This window comes from Apaloderma vittatum, unplaced genomic scaffold, assembly GCF_000703405.1.
Source record: "Apaloderma vittatum isolate BGI_N311 unplaced genomic scaffold, ASM70340v1 scaffold7874, whole genome shotgun sequence".
Classification (NCBI taxonomy): Eukaryota; Metazoa; Chordata; class Aves; order Trogoniformes; family Trogonidae; genus Apaloderma; species Apaloderma vittatum.
The window spans coordinates 22,351-44,324 of NW_009712115.1; the positions used below are offsets into that span (position 1 = coordinate 22,351).

Consider the following 21,974-nt stretch of genomic DNA (forward strand, 5'->3'; position numbering starts at 1 on the left):
TCCCCACTTTCTGTGAAAGGGGCTGGATGTGCCCGTGCTGGTCCTTGGCTGTTTGCAACCACTTTTCTGATGCGGTTGACGACACATGGCAAACTCAGCTATATGGAAACAAAATCTAGGTCGGACGGTATATATGTTCCTCAAAGGCATAAACTAGGAGTAGCTGTATGATCTGAGTAGTGTGGCATAGATATTTATTTACTTATTTTTTTTTTTTATTATTTGTTTATTTATTTATTTAACAATAATAAATGCTCAGCAGAGGACCCTGATATAGCTTAGGTAATTTTTATTTTATTTTTTTAATACAAAGCGCCACCCTCTTGTCAGCTTTTACCAACTTCTGTAGTTCAAGGAAATTGAAAAATCCAAGCCCTAGCAATATTGTTTCTTCCTCCAGCACCCCTCTTTTATTTTTATTTTTTAATTTTTTCTTCCTTAAGTCAGGCAAGGAGACAATCTGGAATCTGAAAACAGACAGGATTCTTTTAATTATCATTGTTTTTAGATTTGTCGTTATTTTCTGCATAGCTTTAGATGTAGCCACCATTCATTTCTTAAGTCTCTACGTTGACAAACTGTGTAAACCCACAGAACCTTCCTCACAGGGCCAGGAAACGAGCTTTGCATTTGACCACTTAGCTTTTGAAGAGCAGCCTTTGAGGTATACTATACACAAGCAGTCCAAGATGTCTGATTGTGGCCTGGCTTGCTCTGAGACCCATTGTGACGGAGCACTTTCTAATTGCTTTGAGAGAAATTACCTGTTCTTTCACAGATGGGGAGAAAGCTGCAGCCTGCCTCAGTTAAGCATCTTTGACAATGAATCCTGATTTTCCGCTTAGATTTGTCACCATGTAGCTTTGTTTGAAATTGGCCATTTTTACCCTATTTGTCGTTTCTATTTATAAAGATTTATCGCAGTATATCTGGGTTATAACAGTATGTAAAGACTGATGATATGGAGTGGCCATATTTGCATGTGTCTGTCCCCGGAAGGGTGGACTGTGATTTTATTGGATGTCTGCAGCTATTACCTTGAAGGATAAATTTTCATTTTTCATCTATTCTTCCCCATCTAGACTGTATCAGGATTAACTGTAATTCCAGTAAGTGCCTATTCAAACTTCTTAAAATGTTATTCCACCATTTTAAAATATGCAAACTAGATGAAAAAGATTGTGGACAGCTTGCAAGCACTTGATAACCTATTAATGAAATGTTATGATTAATTATTGTTGTGTAAAAAGTCATCATATACTCTACTGTGTATTTTTTTGTCCTTCCCATAGGATATAACTTTTAACTAGAATATTAAAAAAGGAAGTATTCTACAGGTTGTAGACATACTTAGAGGAAATGATGCCTGTAGTACTACATAATTTTAGACGGGCTTTTATTTACAGTATGTGTAGAATTTTTGAATCAGCATTTCTGATAAGCTGCCACATATTTTCCCTCACATCATCCTCCTAGCTTTCTTGATATTTTACCTCCAACTAGTGATGAAACTGTTGGAACATAATTGTCCATAGCACAAGTATTTCTATTTTATAATCCTCCTAGACAATTAACTGTATTTACTGGCTGCTTATAACACAAGTGATTTTTCTAAATCTTTGTTTAATGGAAATGTAATACATTACAATAAGGATATTATTAAGTGTGAGAATAATATTTCTATGATGACTTTTTACACTCTAATCACGTAAGAAACCTTAAATTGAACATTTTTTCTCTGTGATATGCATGTCTATGAAACAGAGGGAAACATTTGCCAGATGAATGGACTAAATTTTAACTTCTCTGGTATTATTTGGATTAAGAGGCTATATTCTGAAAGGAGAAAAAGGACTGTGATTTTATTTTGAGTCTATGGAATTCCTGAATGGTGTCAACAAAATTATCGATAGTAAGTATGGTAGATTTGAGTCTGGGTTTTTGTTTTTTTTTTCTTTCCCTTCCTAACAGGTTTTGCAGGCCAGAGGACTGTCTTTATGCAAATAGAAACAACATCAAACTGTGTAGGTAGAAATTTTAGTTGCTGGTAGATTCACAAAAGACTTTCCATAGTAATTTTATTGTCCTCAAAGAAAAGTAGGCAACTGCAGTTTTTTACAATATGTCATCTGCTAATAGATTTTTCAATTAAAAACTTTATAAGACAAAAATACAGTTTTTATAGTAAAAAGCAAAGTTTTCTTTGCGCAAGTTCTTAGTCTAAACCATACTTAAATCCAGAAAAACTTCTGAGTACAGTAAAGGAAATGATTGTAAGTACCAAGGCATAAAGATAGCTTCCTTGTATTTAATAAATAAATAAATAAAGTTATAAAGCCAAGTATTTCCACTTGCCAAAAATGTCCATTATCCATTGCTAAAATGCTTAAGAATGTGAAAACATCTCAGAAACACTTTGTTGATCTGTTACTGGACGCTATTTTTTTCTCTTGGTGAAGTTCCATTTAGAAAACAATTCCAAGTGTAAGACAAACAGCTTTTTGAGCAGAAATATAATGAGCTTGCCTGCTGCTGGTAAATTCCTCTTGCACTAGGAAAAGCAACATTGGTGTTTTCTTAACTTTCTTGATAAAATTAGAAAAACCCTCTAAAAAAGGAGTTATTAACATAGAAAAAAAAAAAAAAGAAGCAATAATAAAGCCATAATACAACAGGTGTTTTGAATTTTAATCTCTTTTGGACAAAGCGAGAGGTCATAAAAATAAATTAAAATTATTTCTATATTCTGTTGTCAAGCAAGTTTTGGAGCAAAAAAGAACCTGCAAAAACACAGTAAGTAATAAGCCTCCAATTAGAGGATTGTAAACAGGAGAAATTTATGTACAAGTTCTTCTTGGTCTCATGCAGAAGCAGCATAACCTCTGCATAAAATATCCTTGGTGTCAAATACTCATAAGTTATTTTTCTTTACAGTTTGATTAGAGCCTTTTTGTTATTAGAAATGAACTTTTATGATTAGTTCCACCTCCCTTTGGTGCTTGTGTACTGACCAGGTTTTTATGAGCTTTCGGTAAGTACTACAACGCTTTCTTATCACCACTCGCTGTAGTTTTTCAACAGCCAGATAACATTTCATGAGTGATTTCTGTGTTTTAATTTTAAGGTTGTGAAGAATTATTGCTCTAAGCAGTCCCTAGAAAATGTTTGCTTATTAGCAAATATAACAGATTTTAATGGAACACAAACAATTTGTTTCAAGGCAACGGCATTCAGAACTTGAGTTGAATTGACTAAACCTGAGAGCTAGATGTATATCAATCCTGATTTTATGTTGGTAGGATTAAATCTGGTTTTCATGTTTGAGAAACTTTTTTTTTCAGATTTTTCCCATTTCTGTTGCTTAGAAATTAGTCATTTAATATGATTTTATTGTTGGGACCGAAATACTATTTATTATAGCTAGCCTAGTAACAGAGTTAAGGTCAGAATGAAGCTGTCTGTATTTGGGGAGACAGCTTTAAAAAGAATGGGAAACCAATAAACAAACAAGTTCAATTATAAAATCAAATCGCTTGAGAGAAGCAAAGGAGAACATGAATACAAGTACCTTGTTTCCTACATCGAATTATAAACCTAATAAATGTAAAACAATGCACATCATCCTCCAGTTTTCCCTTGAGGGCAGCCTGAATCTGCCTTCTGCTCACAGCAAATCAAATGACCAACTTTTGGCTGGTTAGAGCTGGGATTTTGGTAGCAGTTTGTTCTACACTTTGTCGTGCCTTCACCTGTAGCTAAATGTCATGTGTTGCAGAAGAGATGGCATTTTGTGGTCTTCCTTGTTTGAGATACACACTTTTTAAAATTTCAAACAAAATTTTTTAAAATTTTAAATTTTAAAATTAAAATTTTCAACCAAAATTGTCTCTGAGGCAGTGAAATTAAATGGTTCTTTTAAACAGCAGGTACATTTAGATCAATGTTAAGGCTGACATTGAGAGAAAGGGGAAAACTTAACGTTATGAGCAGAAACAGCTAGTAAGGTTTCAGTATTAGTTTCCATAAACTGAGGAATTCACTTAAAAATAAGACCAAAGTGAACAATATTGGTTCAAATAACATGATTGTGCAGCATTTCTTGGCACTAATTGTTCTGTACAAAGAACTCTAAATAGATTGCTACACAGGTCATACATAATGTATACAAAATTGAGGTAATCCTTAAAAATTGCGTAAGAAGAAATGTTAAAAAAATAAAATAATAAAAAATACTTTTTTTATCCTTTGAGAGGGGGAGGTAGTTGTTACCTCTTAACTGCAACGCGTAAATTATAAACGTTAGTGAATCCTACGGAATTGAATGGGATTTTTCCCTAGGATTTCTTAGAGACAGAAATTCATCCCGTAAAGTTTACACAATGGATCAATAATAGCTTTTTGAGTGATGTCTGAACAAATACAGATCTGCTATATTTCCATATTTTTTACTGCTAGGATGTTAAGGGCTACTATCTTAATTGAAATTCCCTATTTTTCCTAGTTTTAATGCTTCCAAAGCAGTAGCGCCTGAAAAATTCCACGTACTTGTAGCACTAGGGGCTGCTGGGTTTCATGTGCAGTACACTTTTTCTACAGGCATGTGCAGTCTTACATATTGTTTCATCTTTTGTGGGTTTGGGGGTTTTTGTTGGGTTTTTGTTTGGTTTATGTGGTTTTTTTTTCATTGCTATCATTTGTGAAAGCAAATTGTGAGAATTTTTATGAGTCAGCAGAGTAGGACTGTAGGGTTTTTATTAATTGAAGAATTATAGGAATAATAGTATTAACTGTTAACTGGTAATTGACTGGCTTTATTTTCTGAATCTTGATGATTTTGTTCAGTATTTAAAAGATAGAGAATAACACTTTTTTTTTGAATGCTGCTCTGAAAGATTGCTCAGCTAGTGGTACATGCTGGGGTGGAAGTGATTTAGGTCAGTTCTCTGGTTCACGGTTTTACTTCTCTAGGCAGTAGTGAATACAGTAAACCCAGTGAACTCAATTATATTCAAATGTAGGACTGTCATACGAAATGAATAAGAATTGCAGGATGTTAGGAAGCAGGGAGCAGAGTGTACCGTGGCAGTATGTGTGTAAACTATTCCCCAGGGAATGTATCAGCAGGCTTTGCTAGCTGGGTGTCCATCTTTCCAAATTAGGAACAATTTCCTGGGGTTTGAAGCTTTTCCATTTGTCCATTCAGTGACGTTGTCACCTGTTGTGTTGGCATGCACTTCTCCTTCTGTGTGTACCTAGTTCTTCATCTATTCTCTATATCATTTATTTTTTTTCTTTAATTTCATTTTCTCACTGCTGTTCATTTCTTTGTTTTTCCATATAATCTTATAATGTCCTTTCCTTGTTTTGTATGCTTATCCTTTTAAAACTTTGCTCTTCTGATGATGTGCACATTACAAATGATTAAATTATTCTTTTTGGAATATGGAACATCTGTAACTGAAGCTTTTTTTTTTTTCTGGCAAGTTATCCTACAAATCCAGAGCATGAGAAGGAGCTATTTCAGATTATTGGTAAATAACAAGATAAATATATATATTGAAGAGCCAACAATGGTGTTCAATTACAGTGTATTTTCAGTTTGAATGTAGATTTTAGGCAGAAAAGCTTAAATGAAACCTATACATCTTTTGAAAGCTACTACTGGTAAAAATGCATTTTGTTGCAAAGTCTAAAGTCTTCAGTTGTGCTCTTATGGATATTGCAAAGCCTACTTTGATGGAAAAATCATTAATACATTCCCATGTATTACCTTCTCACTATCTGGTGAAAAGAATTATATGAATACATTGTTTGGACCTTTTTTATTCTTGTTAGCAGTAGAAAATTACTGAAATGATACAATAGTGTAGCTCCTTCAAAAATATAAGATCTCGTATTTAGCCTGTTTTCGTACAGTGAGGTGGTTTTGATCTTTTTCTCATTCAGTGAGGCTGACAGCCCAGTTAAAAATACGTAAAAGAGCTTAACCATAGAGGACATACAGCAAATCAGCAGGGTTCTTTCACTACAGGTTCAGTCAGGGACTCCCCTTTGTTTGGGGTATGAAGTTTGAAATAATTGTAGTTAATTCTTTTAAAGCTTTGGCTATACTTTTCAAGTTTAGAACATGTAGTCATTAGATTCCTTCTCATATAGCAATATCAATTTGAAGACCCTTTTCCACGTGATTTCCTGAAAAATAGGGTCTGCTGTCATGTGACGAAACTGAAAACATATGTGGTCCTTTTCAATCAAGTTCTGATTACGATCTAGTTGCTAACAGAACCCATAATTTGAATCTAATCAAAGGAAACAGGTTGAAAGACATACAAAAAAGAAAAAATGCTTCTTTACTCAGAACCTTTCATTGGACTCCTTAGTACTTAATTCTGAAGCTGCACTAATACCTTCCTATATTTTGTTTCAGGCACTGAGGTTGAGGTTGGAAACATTTAGGCTATGGAAAAAAAAAACCCAATCAATAAACAGTTTTGAAAGCGAAATAGCCTCTATAAACATAATCAAGAGGACGGAAATAGTTAGGGGTCAGCCCATAATTTGTTCTATACAGCCACACAAGCCGGTTAGGAGAGATCCTTCTGATTCCTCGTTCTCTGCTATAGGTTAAAAAGAAGTGATGCTGCACAGGTCATGCCATGTAAGCTCATCATATTAATTGACTTCCTGGAGGTAGGCTGGCAAAGCCATTCATGTTTTCCTGCAGTCCCCTTGCCCACCTGCTCTGGAGAAAAGCAGTAGCTGTTTCCCCTTACTTGTAACTTGTTTCCATTCCTTGGGATCACCTAAGGCAAGGTCTTTTTTAACTAAAAAGTCATAAATATGCAGTAGGCGTTTCCCAGATGCAGATAGATGTTAACACTGAAAAATATTTCTGAGAAATTCATCTCTGCTCTTGAATGCTGAGAATGCAGAGGGAACCAGCAGGGCTGCTGCTGATTATTTCTCAAATGCTTCCTACACTATTCTTTGGGGTTTGTGCTGCACAGTTTAAGCTGTCTCTTCAAAAGCTTTTCATTCACTTTAAATTGTGTTCTTTGAACCTTCTTCCTGTCTGCTGGTCCTGTTTTTGCATTGCCTATTGTTTTGCTGCCAGCACAAGTATCCGTGTGGTGAATTTAACTAAAGAAGTGACCTGTTAACAAAATTGTTATTTTTAACTTGCTGCAGTTTTCTGAGCAGTTTTATCACATGACATGCATGGACACCTGCTGTAGAATAAAACAGAAGAGAGAGGAGGCAGAAATAGTGCAGAGATAGAAATAGTGCAGAGGCAGAAATAGTGCAACCACCTCTGGTGAAGAGAGTGGGTTGCTTTTTTCAGCAATGCAGACTTACACTGACCCAAAATGGATTCATCTGGCCTACATCTAAGCCAGAACACCCCAGAAAAATACGTGTTATTTACAGAAAGGTAGAAACATAACTTCCTGAGGCACAGAATGCTTAATCTCTCTATATATTTCAGGCATCTGAAGGGAAATATTGGAAAGGTTTCTAGGTAAATGTCTGGATCTTCTGTTCTGTGTGTCACAACTATTTTCCTTCCCTCCTGAATCTGCCTCTTAAAACAAGCTGTAAGTTGAACCTAGAAAATATCTGAGGCCTGTTTTTAGGGAGTTTTAAGCTTGAGGAAAAGCCGTTGAGTATCAAGAAGATCCATATTGGGAGATGCAGGCTGAGGGGATACTGTGCTTTTTGACTTTTCACTTAAGGTGACTAAGTTTTGCAATCTGTTGTGGCTTTTTCATATGGATATAGACTGTAGTCCTCTCACAGAGGACTCTAAGAAGGTAACAGTGAATAAATATTGGATTTCTTAGTGTACGCCCTCTCTTTTCCTGGGTGATTAAAAAAAAAATCAGTTGTGATATACTGATTTCTCAGGTACGATGTATGCTCTGATAAACACAGAAATCTTGTGAAGAAATACTCAAGTTATGTAAAAGTAAGCCATTTTTACCCCTTATCTAGTTATTGCTAAGAGAAAAAAATTTGACACTTGGATGAATAAAGGACATAAGAAAATTTGAACCAACTAGGTAATTATAAGGAAATCTTGAGTCTTCTGCATGTATAACTTGTCAATGCCAGTGGTGAGGTTCCCATAAGTTCCCCTCTAGTTTAGGCCTGAACCTGCTTAGCTGAGGCAAGGGAGAGAATTATCATAACATAGCAAACAAAAGCTCAAACCTTCATTAAAGCCAAAATAAGTGCTTTAAATTTGCTGGCTGGCCATTTAAGGGTCTGTCGCTTTCTCCCTACTCACAAAGCTTGCAAGGTTGGCTGCTGGGGATTGAAGGCTTCGCTCTATCAGTGCTTCCAGCCTACAAGAGGGACAGCAATAAAGTTTATTTCAGTGCCTGCATTCTACTTGCTGCTTATAAAACCTCATCTGTGTTTGCTTTTTCTTAGCTAGCAGAGGGGAAAATTGCCATTAGTCTTCTGGCAGACTGTCAATAAAATCATTTCAAGTTCGCTAACCAGAAAAGAGATGTTTTTCTTTTTTTGTGTGTATGCTTCTTTCTTTTCTTTTCACTCTTTTCATCCATCTTATATTTATCTTTTTAAGTCCCACATTCCACTTATGGTACTTTATAGATAGAACTGATTGAATGGGGACCTCAGTAGTCAAGTATATAATAGTAGTGTACCTGTGGTTTTCTCAAGGCACAGTGGTATGTTCTGCAATACCCAAACATAGTAAAAAAAAAGCAACAGCAAAAGCTTAAACATTATTATTTAAGTGAATTTGGAAATTCCTACAATAAAGGGTAGTTGCCCTCATTGGTGGTGAAAAGAAACATCAGGTTAACATTGAGATAAGGACTTCTCTTTTTCACAATACCACGTAAACATATTCCAGAAACTTTTTTAAGACTGCTGAAAAGTAGTAGAGTTTCCAGCTGTGATATTTCCTTACACAGTTCAATTTTACAAGGCTAGTTTTCAATTTAGTATATATATGGGGCTCTATGAGTCAAGACCACTGTGTATTATCTATCAGCTGGCTCTGAACATTGGTGCTGCCAAGGTATTGCCAACAGAGACCAAGGGCTTGGTCTGGGGTTGACTGAAGATTTTCCCTCTGAACCTTCAACCTGAACTCTTAAAGGGGAGTGGGAAGCAGGAGATCCTTCAAAATTCTAAATATGACAAGAGGACTCTTGGATGATTAAAAAAAAAAAAATTCCTGCAAACATGTAACCTCTCATTTTACCAGCAGGGACAAAGCAGCCTCCAGGATATGCTAGACCTATAAGAACAGATTGTCTCGAATTAATAAATTCCAATTTATATGCAGGGGATTGTGCATGTCTAGCTCAGACTTGTCCTGTCAAGTCTTTCATGATAGGACTTTTCAGAAGAGGTAGACTAGGCCTTTCTACTATTTTAATGGGAAGAAACAGCAGAAAGTTTTTGCATATAGCAGGTCCTAAATTTCTCTTATGTCCTATATTTTTTCTCATTTAGCTTTTGAGAAGCAAGATGACTTAATCACATTTCAGGACTGGTGATTTAAATTATTCTCTCAATTTTTTTCATGACAGAAAGTGGGCGTTACAGTCTAATCTTGTGGGAATATTGAGGAGTGCTGTTTTAATCAGTAGTAGCAAAGCAACTGAATATTTTTTTCTTCTGGAGAAGTATATATAAAAGCTAATGTAATGTCGTATATATTGGTGAACTGGACTGCAATGGAAGGCATTTCACAGTGGAGTTCTGCTACCAACTGTTCCCACAGGAATCTCTATATTCATAAATGATTGAGAGAGGAGGAGGAACACCGACATGGTAATACTTGCAAATGAAATGTGATTATTTAAGAAAATCAAATGCATTGCTGCATGTGATGGTTTTCTGAAGAGTTTCGAACTGCCAAATGACTGTATAGTAAAACGGGAGGTGAAATTAAATATCAAATATGTACAAAGTAATTCATACTAGAAAAAGTAGCCCTAATTATGCAAGCACAGCTATGGATTCTGTTAGCATTGAGCTGAGGAAATTGTGCAGTCATTGTAAATGCCTTTTTTGAAAACAGTTCAGTGCTCAGAAGTGACCAGAAATCCCAAAAAATGTTATTGGCTCTGGGGAAAGGTAGCAAGACCAGAACAGAAAATACCGTTGTGCTATTGTGCAGTCATGGGTTATCCACATCTTGAGTGCTGCATGTGGTTTTAGTTCCTGTTGCCCCTAATGAGCTTACCTAGGAAAAATACAGTGCACTGCAACAGGGAGGTTTCCAGGTATGGAATGGCTTTCCTACATGAAGGAGCTTGGCAAGCTAGGTGAAAAAAAAAAACAAAAACAACACACAACCAAACCTGGAGAGAGTATTAACATATTATTGTAAAGATATGATTATACAACCATAAGAAGCATCAAGAAATTAATAAGTAGTATGAAATTGAAATACATCAAGGACCTTTTGCCCTAAGACAGTTTCTGTAGCTCCAGTAGTCCCTAATATGTCTGTCACTGGAAGCTGTGCTGAAATAGTAATTACTATTCAGTGGCCCTGCTTTTCTTAGCTGCTGTTGAGAGGATGATGCTGGGCTGGCTGGACTTTTGGTCTCACCTGGCAAGACCCACCCTCCTGTTGGACTAGTAGGTTGGACTAGATGATCTTCAGAGGTCCCTTCCAACCCCTAACATTCTGTGATTCTGTGATTCTGTGTTCTCAAACACTTTTAATGGAGTAAACATTTGTCATTGGTATTGAAGCTGATGATCTTGTTGCAGCCTTGGCTTAGAAAGTCTGTAAACTACTATTTGCTTCCAGCAAATAGTTATAGGAAAGTCCCTTGATATTGTTCCTTTCCTCTTCAATCAACTGCTTGTCAGCATCAAAGGCAGAACACAAGACAGTACAGAACTTGTGTGTAGCATTCAGTATAGCCTTATTTCCCCTTTTATTTTGCAGCTTATTTTCCTAATTTTATCACTAGTTTATACCCTGTATTCAGAGCAGACAGGAAATTGCTAGTGAAAGTAATGTGTAAATCTATCATCAACTGGGTTGTATACAATCATTCTAAACTTTGTAATCAGATTCTGTGAAAAATAGAGTATTAGCACACAGATGGCAGCAGATGGCTTAAGCCAATATTTCAATAAATTTTAAATAATAATAATAATTTTTAGTTAACTTGACAAAATCAGTCAAAGTAGGATAAATGAATTTGGCTATTTCATGTATAATAAACATTGCGAATAATTGCAAATAATTTTTTTGACTTAGTACCAAGAGTTTTCTGGCAAGAAATTTTTGTCTGTAGCTCTTAAAAAATAAAATAATTGTTAACATTCAGTATTAAGAAAAAAAAAGTGCTAACTCAGCACTGCTCGGTTGATAATGCCTTTACATTTATACTCAGATTGGAAATATCAGGATTCATGCATAAATACCTTCATTAGGTTTTCACGTTATTCCTCATTTTTTCCTAGGACTCTCTTTCTAGGAAATAATGCTGTTGTGATGCTCATTTGCTACTATGTTCATCATTTAGTAGTACTTAAAAATGAAAATTTTATGGAGAAATACTGCGGTATTTCTGTTACAGGATTTCAGTTTGAAGAGTTTTTTTAGGTGGTGGAAACTTGGCTTTTTTTCCAGATAAAATTATTAACAGTTTAGTTCAGAAAACATTTAAGTGTATTGAGAACACGCATAGGACTTTCTCTGATTCTATAATGCCTTACAGAATCAGTAGTGCTGTGCTTATCTCCACAACTTTCTAAGGAAAAACAAGCAAATTGCCATCTCTCTGCAGGTAGATACTGCTTTTTTGGATCAACGCATCATATTTGCACAGGCATAGTTCTGACCTAATATATACTTGTAAAGAATCCATATTATGGGTTTTTATGGTTAAGAAATAAGGAAGAGAGGAAATACAGAGTCGGAGAGAGTAAGTTTTGAATGGGAAGTCTCGTTCTCACTACTTTGGGCAGTACGCATTGCAATAGGTCTAATGTACGTTGAGGTGAATTGCCAAGTTTCTCTGTGCCCCCTCCCATATTAATAGATATTATATATGGAGCACTTTTACATTATAAAAAAATGAGCAACAAGTTCAGTGAGAGTCAGATCAAATCCTATTCCTCAATCTGGTGTGATTAGGGAAATCTTGACTACCTCTTCTTCAATCCAAGAAAGAAAGAAAAAAAAAAGTGGGGCAAAAGTGAGTTACCAAATTAAAATTTTGATTGAATTAAATCAGTGGGATGTGATTATAAACAGTAGTGAACAGTCCATGGGCGTAGAGCCTTTGACATTTCTGTATGTGGCATTCTAATGCAGAAGTAGAGTTCTCAGCCTGTTTGCATGAATGTGAGTTCACAGAACTTGGTTTCTGAGCCATCTGTGCCGTTTTGATGGCCCCTCCTTTACTGCATCTGCAGAAAATATTGTGCAACTGTATATTAGTTTCACCTGCATGACTTTAAAAAGGTGAGCTATTTTATCATGACTTCACTTCTCTGAAGCAAGTCATCATTTCATAAGTTCAATCTTTATGAAGTAGTCGAGCAAGCACTTAGCTACAATATTATTCTCCATTAATGTTATAAGAACAGCAATTCATTTTCCAGTGTGCTTTTTTTGAAGAGCTAGTAGCGTTAAAACATCTACCCAGTGCATGTCACTGATGAGCAGTTTCCTATATTAAAAACACTTACTCTGTACCTAGCACATTTTGCATTTGTGTCTATTAAAATGCATGAAACATCTATCATAACATTTTAAGCACTCAGTAGCTTATTACTGGAACCACATAACTGTTTCCTTATTACCTCTTCTTGACAATGACTTTTACAAATTATATTCAGGTAGTTATTAAAATTTCCATCTAAGCACATTTCTTTTTTGGGTGACATGTCAAGAGGTTAACTTATGCTGCCTTCCAGCTGATGTCTAGGCCTCTATTCATCAGGCAAGTCACTTCAAAGGAGATATTATTCTGTTGAGTTGAGACAACACGATAAAGTTGGCTTTCCGAGATGCAGTCCCCTTTGGGAAGTGTGCAAAGAATTCTTCAGCAGTTATATGTTTAGGCAGTCTTGAAGCAACAAGACACTAGATGAAAATCAAGACATGGAATGAGGAAAAAGCTATTAAAGAAAAAAAGGGAGCTGTGGTTAATGTAGCTTATACTAATTCGTTGGAATTATTTCTCATTCATTTTATATTCTGTGAGATTTCCTCCAAGGAGTGAAGCACATGTACGTAGAAATAACATTTCATTAGTTAAAAGTTCCTCCCTGTGTCTGCACATTAAGTCTTGCTAATCTGTCTGGAAAAGAAAGACCAAACAGGTAAGTCAACAATTTCATCTTTCACTCACTTGCCATGAACTGCTTACACGTGATTGGTAGGAATCATATCAGAAATTCAGAGCATAGAGAGTATGCATACAGCATAGAGTATTCCATCTAAGGAATTCTAGTTTTACCAAAATTTAAGCACTATGGTTGTTGAATGTAGGTGAATTTGTTTTGTGGTTACTGCTATACTTTGGATCATTGGTGCAGTTTTTGCTATGGCAACATTTCAGTAGCTTGAAAAGCAAGAATGCTGTTTCCTCAGAGAGAACAATGTATACCAGGGGCTCTCAGGGGAAGAAGTATTCTTGCATCTCCAGCTTACATGTTGCAGGTGATAGTACACTAAGAAAGTCATTTGACAAGCTAATCAGCTATGAATAAGAACAGCGCTAGCTAGAAAAGACTACAGTGGGGATTCTTGATTTCCTAAAAATACAGAGTGCACCTTTAGAAAGCACAAGTAGGAACTTGTGTTGAGCAATTTACTTGGTTTTTTTCAATAACATTGTTATTCACTGACACTGAGCACAATTCTTAAGAGACGACAAATGGCAAAAGAGCTTTTACGAGGTTCTCTCAATGTCAAAATCAGCTTCATCTACTCAGTTTTAAAAGTCATGCTGTTTTAGTTTTGTACATGCATAGAAGAGATAAAGCAAGTAACAGCCTGGAAATAACAGATAGCAAAAGGTGTTTGACCATACGTATTGTTAGCGTGCAAATGCTTGAGCGGCTGTAATTGCAAAATTAAATTCTCAAAAAGCTGGAAGTGAACAATGAAAAAGTAAAACGAATTCTTGCTATTGAGGATGTCAGAGTTAATTTCGGTTTTGTTTAGCCACCATTAATTTATGTCTGGGAGAGTAACAAGTTTGCAAGCAGCTGAAATGTAGCTTGAAAAGTTCGATTCAAAATGAAGAAAAAGGCCTTGTCTGCAGAAAGAAAGTGCACATTGGTCTTTTGGGTAAGAAATCACATGAAGAAGCTGAAAGGGTTGCTGAAAATTTACCTTTAAGAAAATGCCATATTAAACTTAGTCAAACTGTCTCAAACATAAGTGGCATCTAAGACAGTTGTTTACTTTTGTTCCACACAAAATCTGTATTGAAATAAGTATGTCGTAATTTTTAAAATCTTATTTTAGGCTCAGGAATCCTGAAAAAAATATGTCTGAAAAGAATGCTGTTTTTATAGGATAATATTTATAGGTTCTGTGATAATTAGTATTCAGATTGGTTTCTTGCATGTAAGGAATTACCAGGCCTAATTCAAAACTGAAGCAAACATTTAAAGAATATTTACAATTTTGTCTACAATTTCAGTCTAAAAACTTCAGGGTCTTTTTCCTTTCAAAGAAATTTTGTTTGTAAAAAAAGAAAAAATGTGTGGTCTTTACCGTTTTAATGTGGTACCTAGAGCACTGAAATCTGAAGATATCTATTCACTTTATATGACCCTGCTACTGTTAATATGCTGAGTGCTCTGCCCTATGGCCCATATCCATGAGAACATCAGGAATCTTAAATTCTGGATGAAGCCTGGTGCAGCTCAACTGGTGGCTATTCAGAGGTTAAAAAGGTCAGAAAGTTTCACCATGATCTATTGCACTGTATTAATGAAACTTTGTGAGGGTAAACTTGGAGCAAGAAGGACAGGACATGCCGACGAAGAAATACAAATCAGAAGAAGTGTGGATTTGCAAGTATTTTGTGAAATAGTTCAAGAATATGTAGGAAAATAAGTGTGGGCGTTATGTGACTTCTCTTGTGTAAGTCAGAAAATATCAGCTACCAATCCCATACTCATCAAATACCCAAATCCCATGACCATCAAAGTCAGCGGAGCTATCTGTAGAACAGGGACCACTCTCTATTCCATTATTTGTAATTTAAATTAGCTGAAATGTTTTTTTTTTAGTGCTCCTTGCTTGACACTTGTCTATGTCGAACCATCCAAGAATAAGCAGTGTTAAGAAACTGTGGTTTTCTATACATGATGAGTATAAAAATAATTTAGAACATTTAAATAATAAACAGTCATAAATCTTTAAGCATTATTCTCTTTACACTTAAGTAGGTAAAAATGTTATAATTCAGAAAAAAATAAAGAAAAAAGTGTGAGATTTAGTTGTTCCAATTTTTAGCAGCTGTGCCTTGGGATGAAAACACCTATAAATTAAGAGGAGTTTATTCTTAAAATAAAGTCACAGTCCAAATTCTTTTCCTTTCTGTGCCAACTAGTTACCAGTCTGCTTATTCTTAAGCACAATCTGCAAGATATAAGGGTAAAATGAAATATTTAAGTGTGATTTTCTGTGATGCTTATTTTTTCCTAAACATAAAGGTAGTGTTTTTTATAAAAAGGTAAATTATGGAGAAGCATAATTTAATTGTGCTTACTTATCCTTTAAAAGGTACTTCGAAGTTTTGACAGCCATGGTTTGATGTAAATGGGCACAGTCAAATGGGCAGCATCAGAAAGGCTAAGGTGTGATCAAAACTGGTTCTTCTTCTTTCCAGTTGTCAGTTATAATCTAACCAAAGTGCAAAAAATATTCGAATTCTCTCGAGGGGGGAAAAGAAATAAAAGATCAAGTATGTAAAATTTTTTTTTTTTGAAAAAAATCACTCTAAGTTTGCTTATTTTGCTTTGAGTGGGTTTAAGTGGAAAGAAAGAGGACAGACTTAGCAGTAGGAAACAGGAACACAGGTTCCTGAGACTCTTAAAGGGTGGCTGCACCATCAGGGTATACTAGAGATCTGCTATATCTGTTCCCTGTAGCAGCTGCCTATCTCAATCTTTTTTTGGATTTATTAGCTGAATGACAGCGATTTGCAGGTCAGTGATTAAGGTTCAGATTATCAACATTATTTAGACACTGTCTCGTGGTGAAATCCTTCTTCCAAGTCAGAATTCCTTCACATCTCTTAGGTTCACAGCAGACAGCAAAGTTCCCTTGGAAGCTAAGACACTGTATTGGAATAGAAAATTGTAGAGATGATATCTAAGGAAAAGGATATTGCCAGGTGTATCACTCTCCATCTTGTTGAAAGCTAAGAGAAATATTCTCACTGTTTCTAGAAATCTGGGACAGGGAAGGTATGTGTTTCCCCTTTGGTTTTTTTAGGATCTTGTGCTTTTAATGGTCAGGACAAGAACGAGTCAAAGTAAAAATCTAATACTTCCTGGGAAAGGAGAAACTGAACTGGAACTCTTCTTCGGATCACTGTTTCTCCTTTAGTTTAAGGCCACATCTCACAAATCAGTGCTATTGACAGAACTCTGACTTCACACAGACTTAATTAACATTAGGGATCCTGCCTGCCAGTTAAGTGTTATCAGAACAATGAATATTTACTTTTAAAAAATTGGATTCCAGTGTTGCTTGAAATTGAGGTTTCGTGCTTGATACTAGTCTTGGTACTATTTTAGACAGGAGCTGTCAAGTCAATTTTAGGATTTTCAATCTTATTTCTGTTATAGGAGGGGAGTAAAGTAAGCACTAATAACTCCAAATGAGTGAGACATTTTCTCTGCTAGATTTACAAAGTTTTTATTAAATAGGATTTGAAAGGAATTTTTCATTTAGACAAGCTGTCAATATAAGAAAGCTCTCTAGTATATATATTCTGCATGAGAATATTTCAGTATTGTAAATGGATTAAAGTTTACAATTTTATTCTTCCTTCTGCAATACACTACCTTGTAGTGATTTCCCTTTAACAACAAACAACTAACAATTTCAGTTAACAAGGAAAAAATATTATTTTTCCCCCCTGTATTATTCAGTTTCACGCTGTGTCTAAGCTAGTTGTTCCGGTGACTTGGTTCTTCAAGTCTCTCCTCCTCTTGGTGGTCAGCCTTTCCGGCTGTCTTTCCTTACTGTCATCTTTTGTTGTGTTTCCTCAGACTTGGTTACAAGAGTGTTCTGGGAATTGGAGACCTGTCTGAGAAAATGGGATAGCAGGCTTGTGAAACAGTTTTATTCCTATACTGCAGTAGCTTGGGCAGAATGAGGTTGAAGATGTTAATTTGAAAGAGTTTGTGTTAAATGCATTTTACTTAAATGTATTTAAAATGCTTAAATGTGTTCAGCTTAACATTTGTAGAATTTTTCATTATAGTAAGCATGTCATACTAAGATAAAACAAAGTGACTGGTGTACACAAGTAGTTTGTGGAAGTGAATCCGCTGAATACTAGAGTTGTAGGATTTGGGCACACTTTAAACAAATTAGCATAGTTCAAGGTAGGATATCACTTTATAGTGTGTTTGTAATACTGCATTATCTTCGCAAGTGCATGATTTTTTTTTTTTATCTGCAGGAAACACAAAGTAAATAATCTTGCTCTGAAGGTTGCTTTAAATTAGCATGGAATTGCCATGTATTGAAAGTCCACACTCACCTTACCTACAGCAAAGTCAAGTTGAACCTAATTTCTGAGAACTTGGCTAGAAATGTTAAGCAGTGAGCTGACAAAGCAACAACCATATCTTTCAAGCTCATTGACTTTGCTGTGGTTTAGTTCAGGGCCTTGGGGTAGATTCATGAAACCCTTATTACCTTTGGCAGATTTTCTGATAGTCACGATCCTTAGAGAACAGTCCAAAAGAGAAACTGCACTCATATTAAAAATACAGGCATTGAGCTGAGTTCTGGTTTTAGCTTTTAGAAGATTTTGAAAGAAATATTTTTCTTTTATTATTTCCAAGAAGGAAGATTACATGTCTTTGGGGATGTTTGTGTTTCACTTGCTTAGATATATAACGTACAAATCTAAATTAAAATACAACTGATGCCTAACAATAAATATTTTAAGTAATGTGTTGAGAAATGTCTCTGAGCTGGATTAGACATTTCATATGCAGTAAGTAAAGGAGTTTTATCCTTTCATATATTCTGAGGTCACATATAATTGTAACTGCAGTTTCAAAACTGGAATTGGATTCCACTTAATATAGACTCAATTATTAACCAGTAGAGCACACTTTCCAAATTTGAGAGCATGTACTATGCATACTTGAATGTGGCAGGAAAACCTAGAGGCCAAGACTTGCAACTGAAACATTTACTACTTTCTAATGTTTGTTTCTTTTCTGTCTTGGTGGTCCTAGTTCTATTTGTAGAGAATAGACTTTCATAAGACCGTAGTTTATCATTAGCATCTTTCTTGGCAGACACCAACAATCTTTAGATTTAATTTAGACCAACAAATCTATATGTGTCCTGCCCTCTCACCTTTATCCACTGGCTCTAGTTTGGATACTTAGGTGTTGCCAACAATTAATATCTCACAGCTTTGCAGAAATTAATAGAAGAGTGTGTGTGCTCTTGCATTCTGACTTAACAGTTGGCTTAAGGCAAAAGGTAGACAAAGCTGGGAGAGCAGAAATACTGAGCAACTTGGACCATGGGCAGGGGGAAAGTAAATTCAAAGAAAAGAGAGAAAAGAAGCAGGCAAATTACTGTAGAAAACTTTGTGTCCTCAAGCCTGCATATGGTGCTTCATTCCTGGTTTCATTGGTTTTTATATCCTTCTATGGATTTTTCTTCCCCAGTGCACTCACTGTGTATGCTGGTTTTCCTTATTAGTAGACTAGATCAATATTAAATGCAGTCTGTTTGTAGTTAGGTCATGATTTTTCAAAAGTACCTTACCTAGCTTTCTGCATTTCTATGAGTGCATGTACAGAAACAGGTTTTGTATTATACTTCTGTTACTCAAAATAACATGAGCAAATCTATTCTACAGTTGAAATGAAAGCTAATGAATGATATTAGCCACTCCAAACTTCATTCTAATTTCTGAAATGTCAGGTTTTGTTTTAAAAAGTAATAAAAATACCCTCAACTGCCAATACTTTACTCAAATTGCCAAGAGCAATTTTGCCTATAATAAAGCTATTGTGGGCTGGAACATTTCGATCCAGCAGTGCAGATTTATATGTTTTGCTTGATACAATTCAGTGAATTTTCTGTATGAGTGTGTTAGAAAGAAAATACGGTTGACAAAATTTCATTGACCTGCAATAAGACTTTCTCAAGTTAATTTATCAATTAGCTTTAAATGATAAGCCGATACACATCATTGATCTTTAAAAGCAACTAAGTTTTCTATTAGTAAGAAGCATGTATACTCAGGGAATTTCAGGATGATGCAGATGCAATTATTTAAAATACAGTTGATTCTCTGTAATAATTGACTTTTAAAATTCAAGTCTGCAAATGAGTTATTTGGAAAACCGGACTTGTTTCTGCAGCCAACCACCACAGAAAGGTTAATGAAATTTAAGATGCCTTCCTTTATGTTTCCTGTGTTTCTGCATCTTGTTCTGGAGAAATCTTTTCTGAACTCTTTGTGCTGCAGACTGGCATGTAATGCAGATATCTCACAAGGTCTGCACATTGACTGTGAGACTGGCTGCATGTTGGAACAGAAACTTAGATTTATAGGCATGCTAGATTTACCCTGGAAAGCAGGATAAATAAGATGGCGCAAGAGTTCTCTGGTTCTACATCAAGTATTTACAATAACACTCTTACGTATCTCTCAGAGCCACTCAGCTGTCTTTATACGTTACTTTAGCTGTAAGATTCCATCTGAAATCCTGGCATCCCTGACCTCAAACTAATATTCTCCATCAACATGAGTTATCTTTGAGTTTTGTCATTTTGTCCACTTGCACTCTCAAATTTCAAATGGGAAATGCTACTTGATATTGATTGCTGTAGCATGCATAGTTATCTGTAGCAAACTGGACTGAAATCACTGATATTTCTTATACTTACTAATAAATAGATGGCAGTAATTTGCCTGTTACCAGCTGGGGTTCCCTAGGTTAGTATAGCATTCACTGAACCATCCAGTCCCTGTTGCTGATCTCAATTTGTTTTGTCTTTCTTTCAGTATTTCATTTTTAATATCCATTTTTGAGCACAGAATTGGATGCTCCAAACAGATTTGAGTGGTGTTTTGTTATATGCTTTGCTGGTGGTGGATGGCATTGTAAGAGCCAGTGATAATTCCTGTGCTCGGTTCAGACAGCTAACTTTTAATGTGTTTCAGTACAATGCTAAGAGCTAGTATCTTGTTTCAAAGTGATCAGTTTGTTTATTATGAAGTTCTGTTCAAATAGTTGGTTGAAAGATCTCTCAATTTATGTAGAACAGGATAGATATCTATAGTAAGTATGCATGTTGCCATCAATTAACAGGCTTATTTGAATTCTGCAAATTCTCAGTGCTTGCGTTAGGCTGAACAGGCTCCCTCACAAGACATTAAAGAGAACAAGAGTCTTCAGAGAACATTTAGAATCCTCAGCTGAAAATTAGATTTTTCTTTTGGCGCTTCGCACTTTCTTCCTTTAACTTTAAAAAAGACCAAAGGCAGTTAAGTACTAGCTGAGGTGCTGAAAACAAAGCAAACTCAACATTGGATGCCTGAGTAAAACTTAGGATGTATGGGGCTTTACATCTGTATGTCCTAGTTCATAATCAAGATATGTACCTCTACTGACAAGCTGCATGATCTGTATTTTACATGTGAAAAAAAACCAAACAAACAAACAACAACTATAAGCACATTGCGGGAGCCACAGAAGTGCTTATAATTTTTTATTTGTCCTGTCTGTTCACTATAGGGATGCATAAAACCTAGTAGTTATTTGAGCCTTTAAAATAGGAGCTTAAAAAATAATTGAACGTAGACAGTGATAATGAATTTCATACTTAAGCAAGGGGAGATACTTAGTGGATTCTTGCAGGTAACTTGTCTGTGAAAGGAAAGGTCTATGATTAAGGTATTGGTATCTGAGAGAATCGGTAGCTTAGAAAGTGAGCAGGTGCTGGGTGCGTGAAGGAAATTACCCATGTCCTGTCTAGAAAGAGACAAATGAGTTCCAGGAGGATAGCATGGGAAATAGGAGTGGAGGGACATAAGTTTGGAAGAGAAGTATCAGTCCACAGAAATTAGAAAAAAAAAATCTCATTTTTTCTTTTTTTTTTTTTTTAATTAGGACCCTTGTTTTTCTTCTGGTGGGAGTTCTTTAATGTTTTTTAAAGAAAATGTTAAAAAAAAAAAAAGCCCAGCCCCGAAAATGTGGCAAAACGCCAGTTCTTATCTAGATACAACAGCACTTTCTACTGGTGTGATTTAAATGAAATTAAATCACATCAGTATAAAGTCAGAATAAGGTTGGAGAGTCAATGATTTGGTAGATTTAGATTTTCAGTAGATTCACTATAAACTGGAGCACTATAAACCAGGACAGAAGATGATTCTGAGCAGTTATGATCTCAATAATATGGTGTTTAAATTAATTTCAGGTCAATATATTTGAAACTAAGTGAGGGAAGTACTAATATAAATTATGTCTGAGGTTGGCCAATGTCATTTAACACGGTATGTTAAGAGTTTTCTTCTGCAGTGTGTGTACTCTTGTGTAGTATCAAGAGATTCATACATGTTTTTGTGTTTAAGTATTTAGAAAATTTTCTCCTAAATGCACTGTTCACAAGCACACTTGCTACTTTTGTATGCAAAAGCCTGTTCTTGGCCAGGAAGCATCCCAGGTGCTACGTTCCTCACAGGAGTGGCGGGGGGACGTTCCGCCCCCTCCTCCCCACC

General features: G+C 35.6%; 1 protein-coding gene across 1 annotated transcript in view; it reads left to right on the forward strand.

The window, feature by feature from the left end:
* LOC104272776 (neurexin-1) overlaps positions 1–21,974 on the forward strand; it is a gene marked incomplete at both ends in the record, with an annotated part of 71,391 nt that overhangs the window by 19,498 nt on the left and 29,919 nt on the right. Inside the window, one exon of the mRNA XM_009867864.1 lies at positions 1,083–1,109. Within this exon, the coding sequence (XP_009866166.1) occupies positions 1,083–1,109 (27 nt within the window). The remainder of the gene's footprint in view (positions 1–1,082; positions 1,110–21,974) is intronic.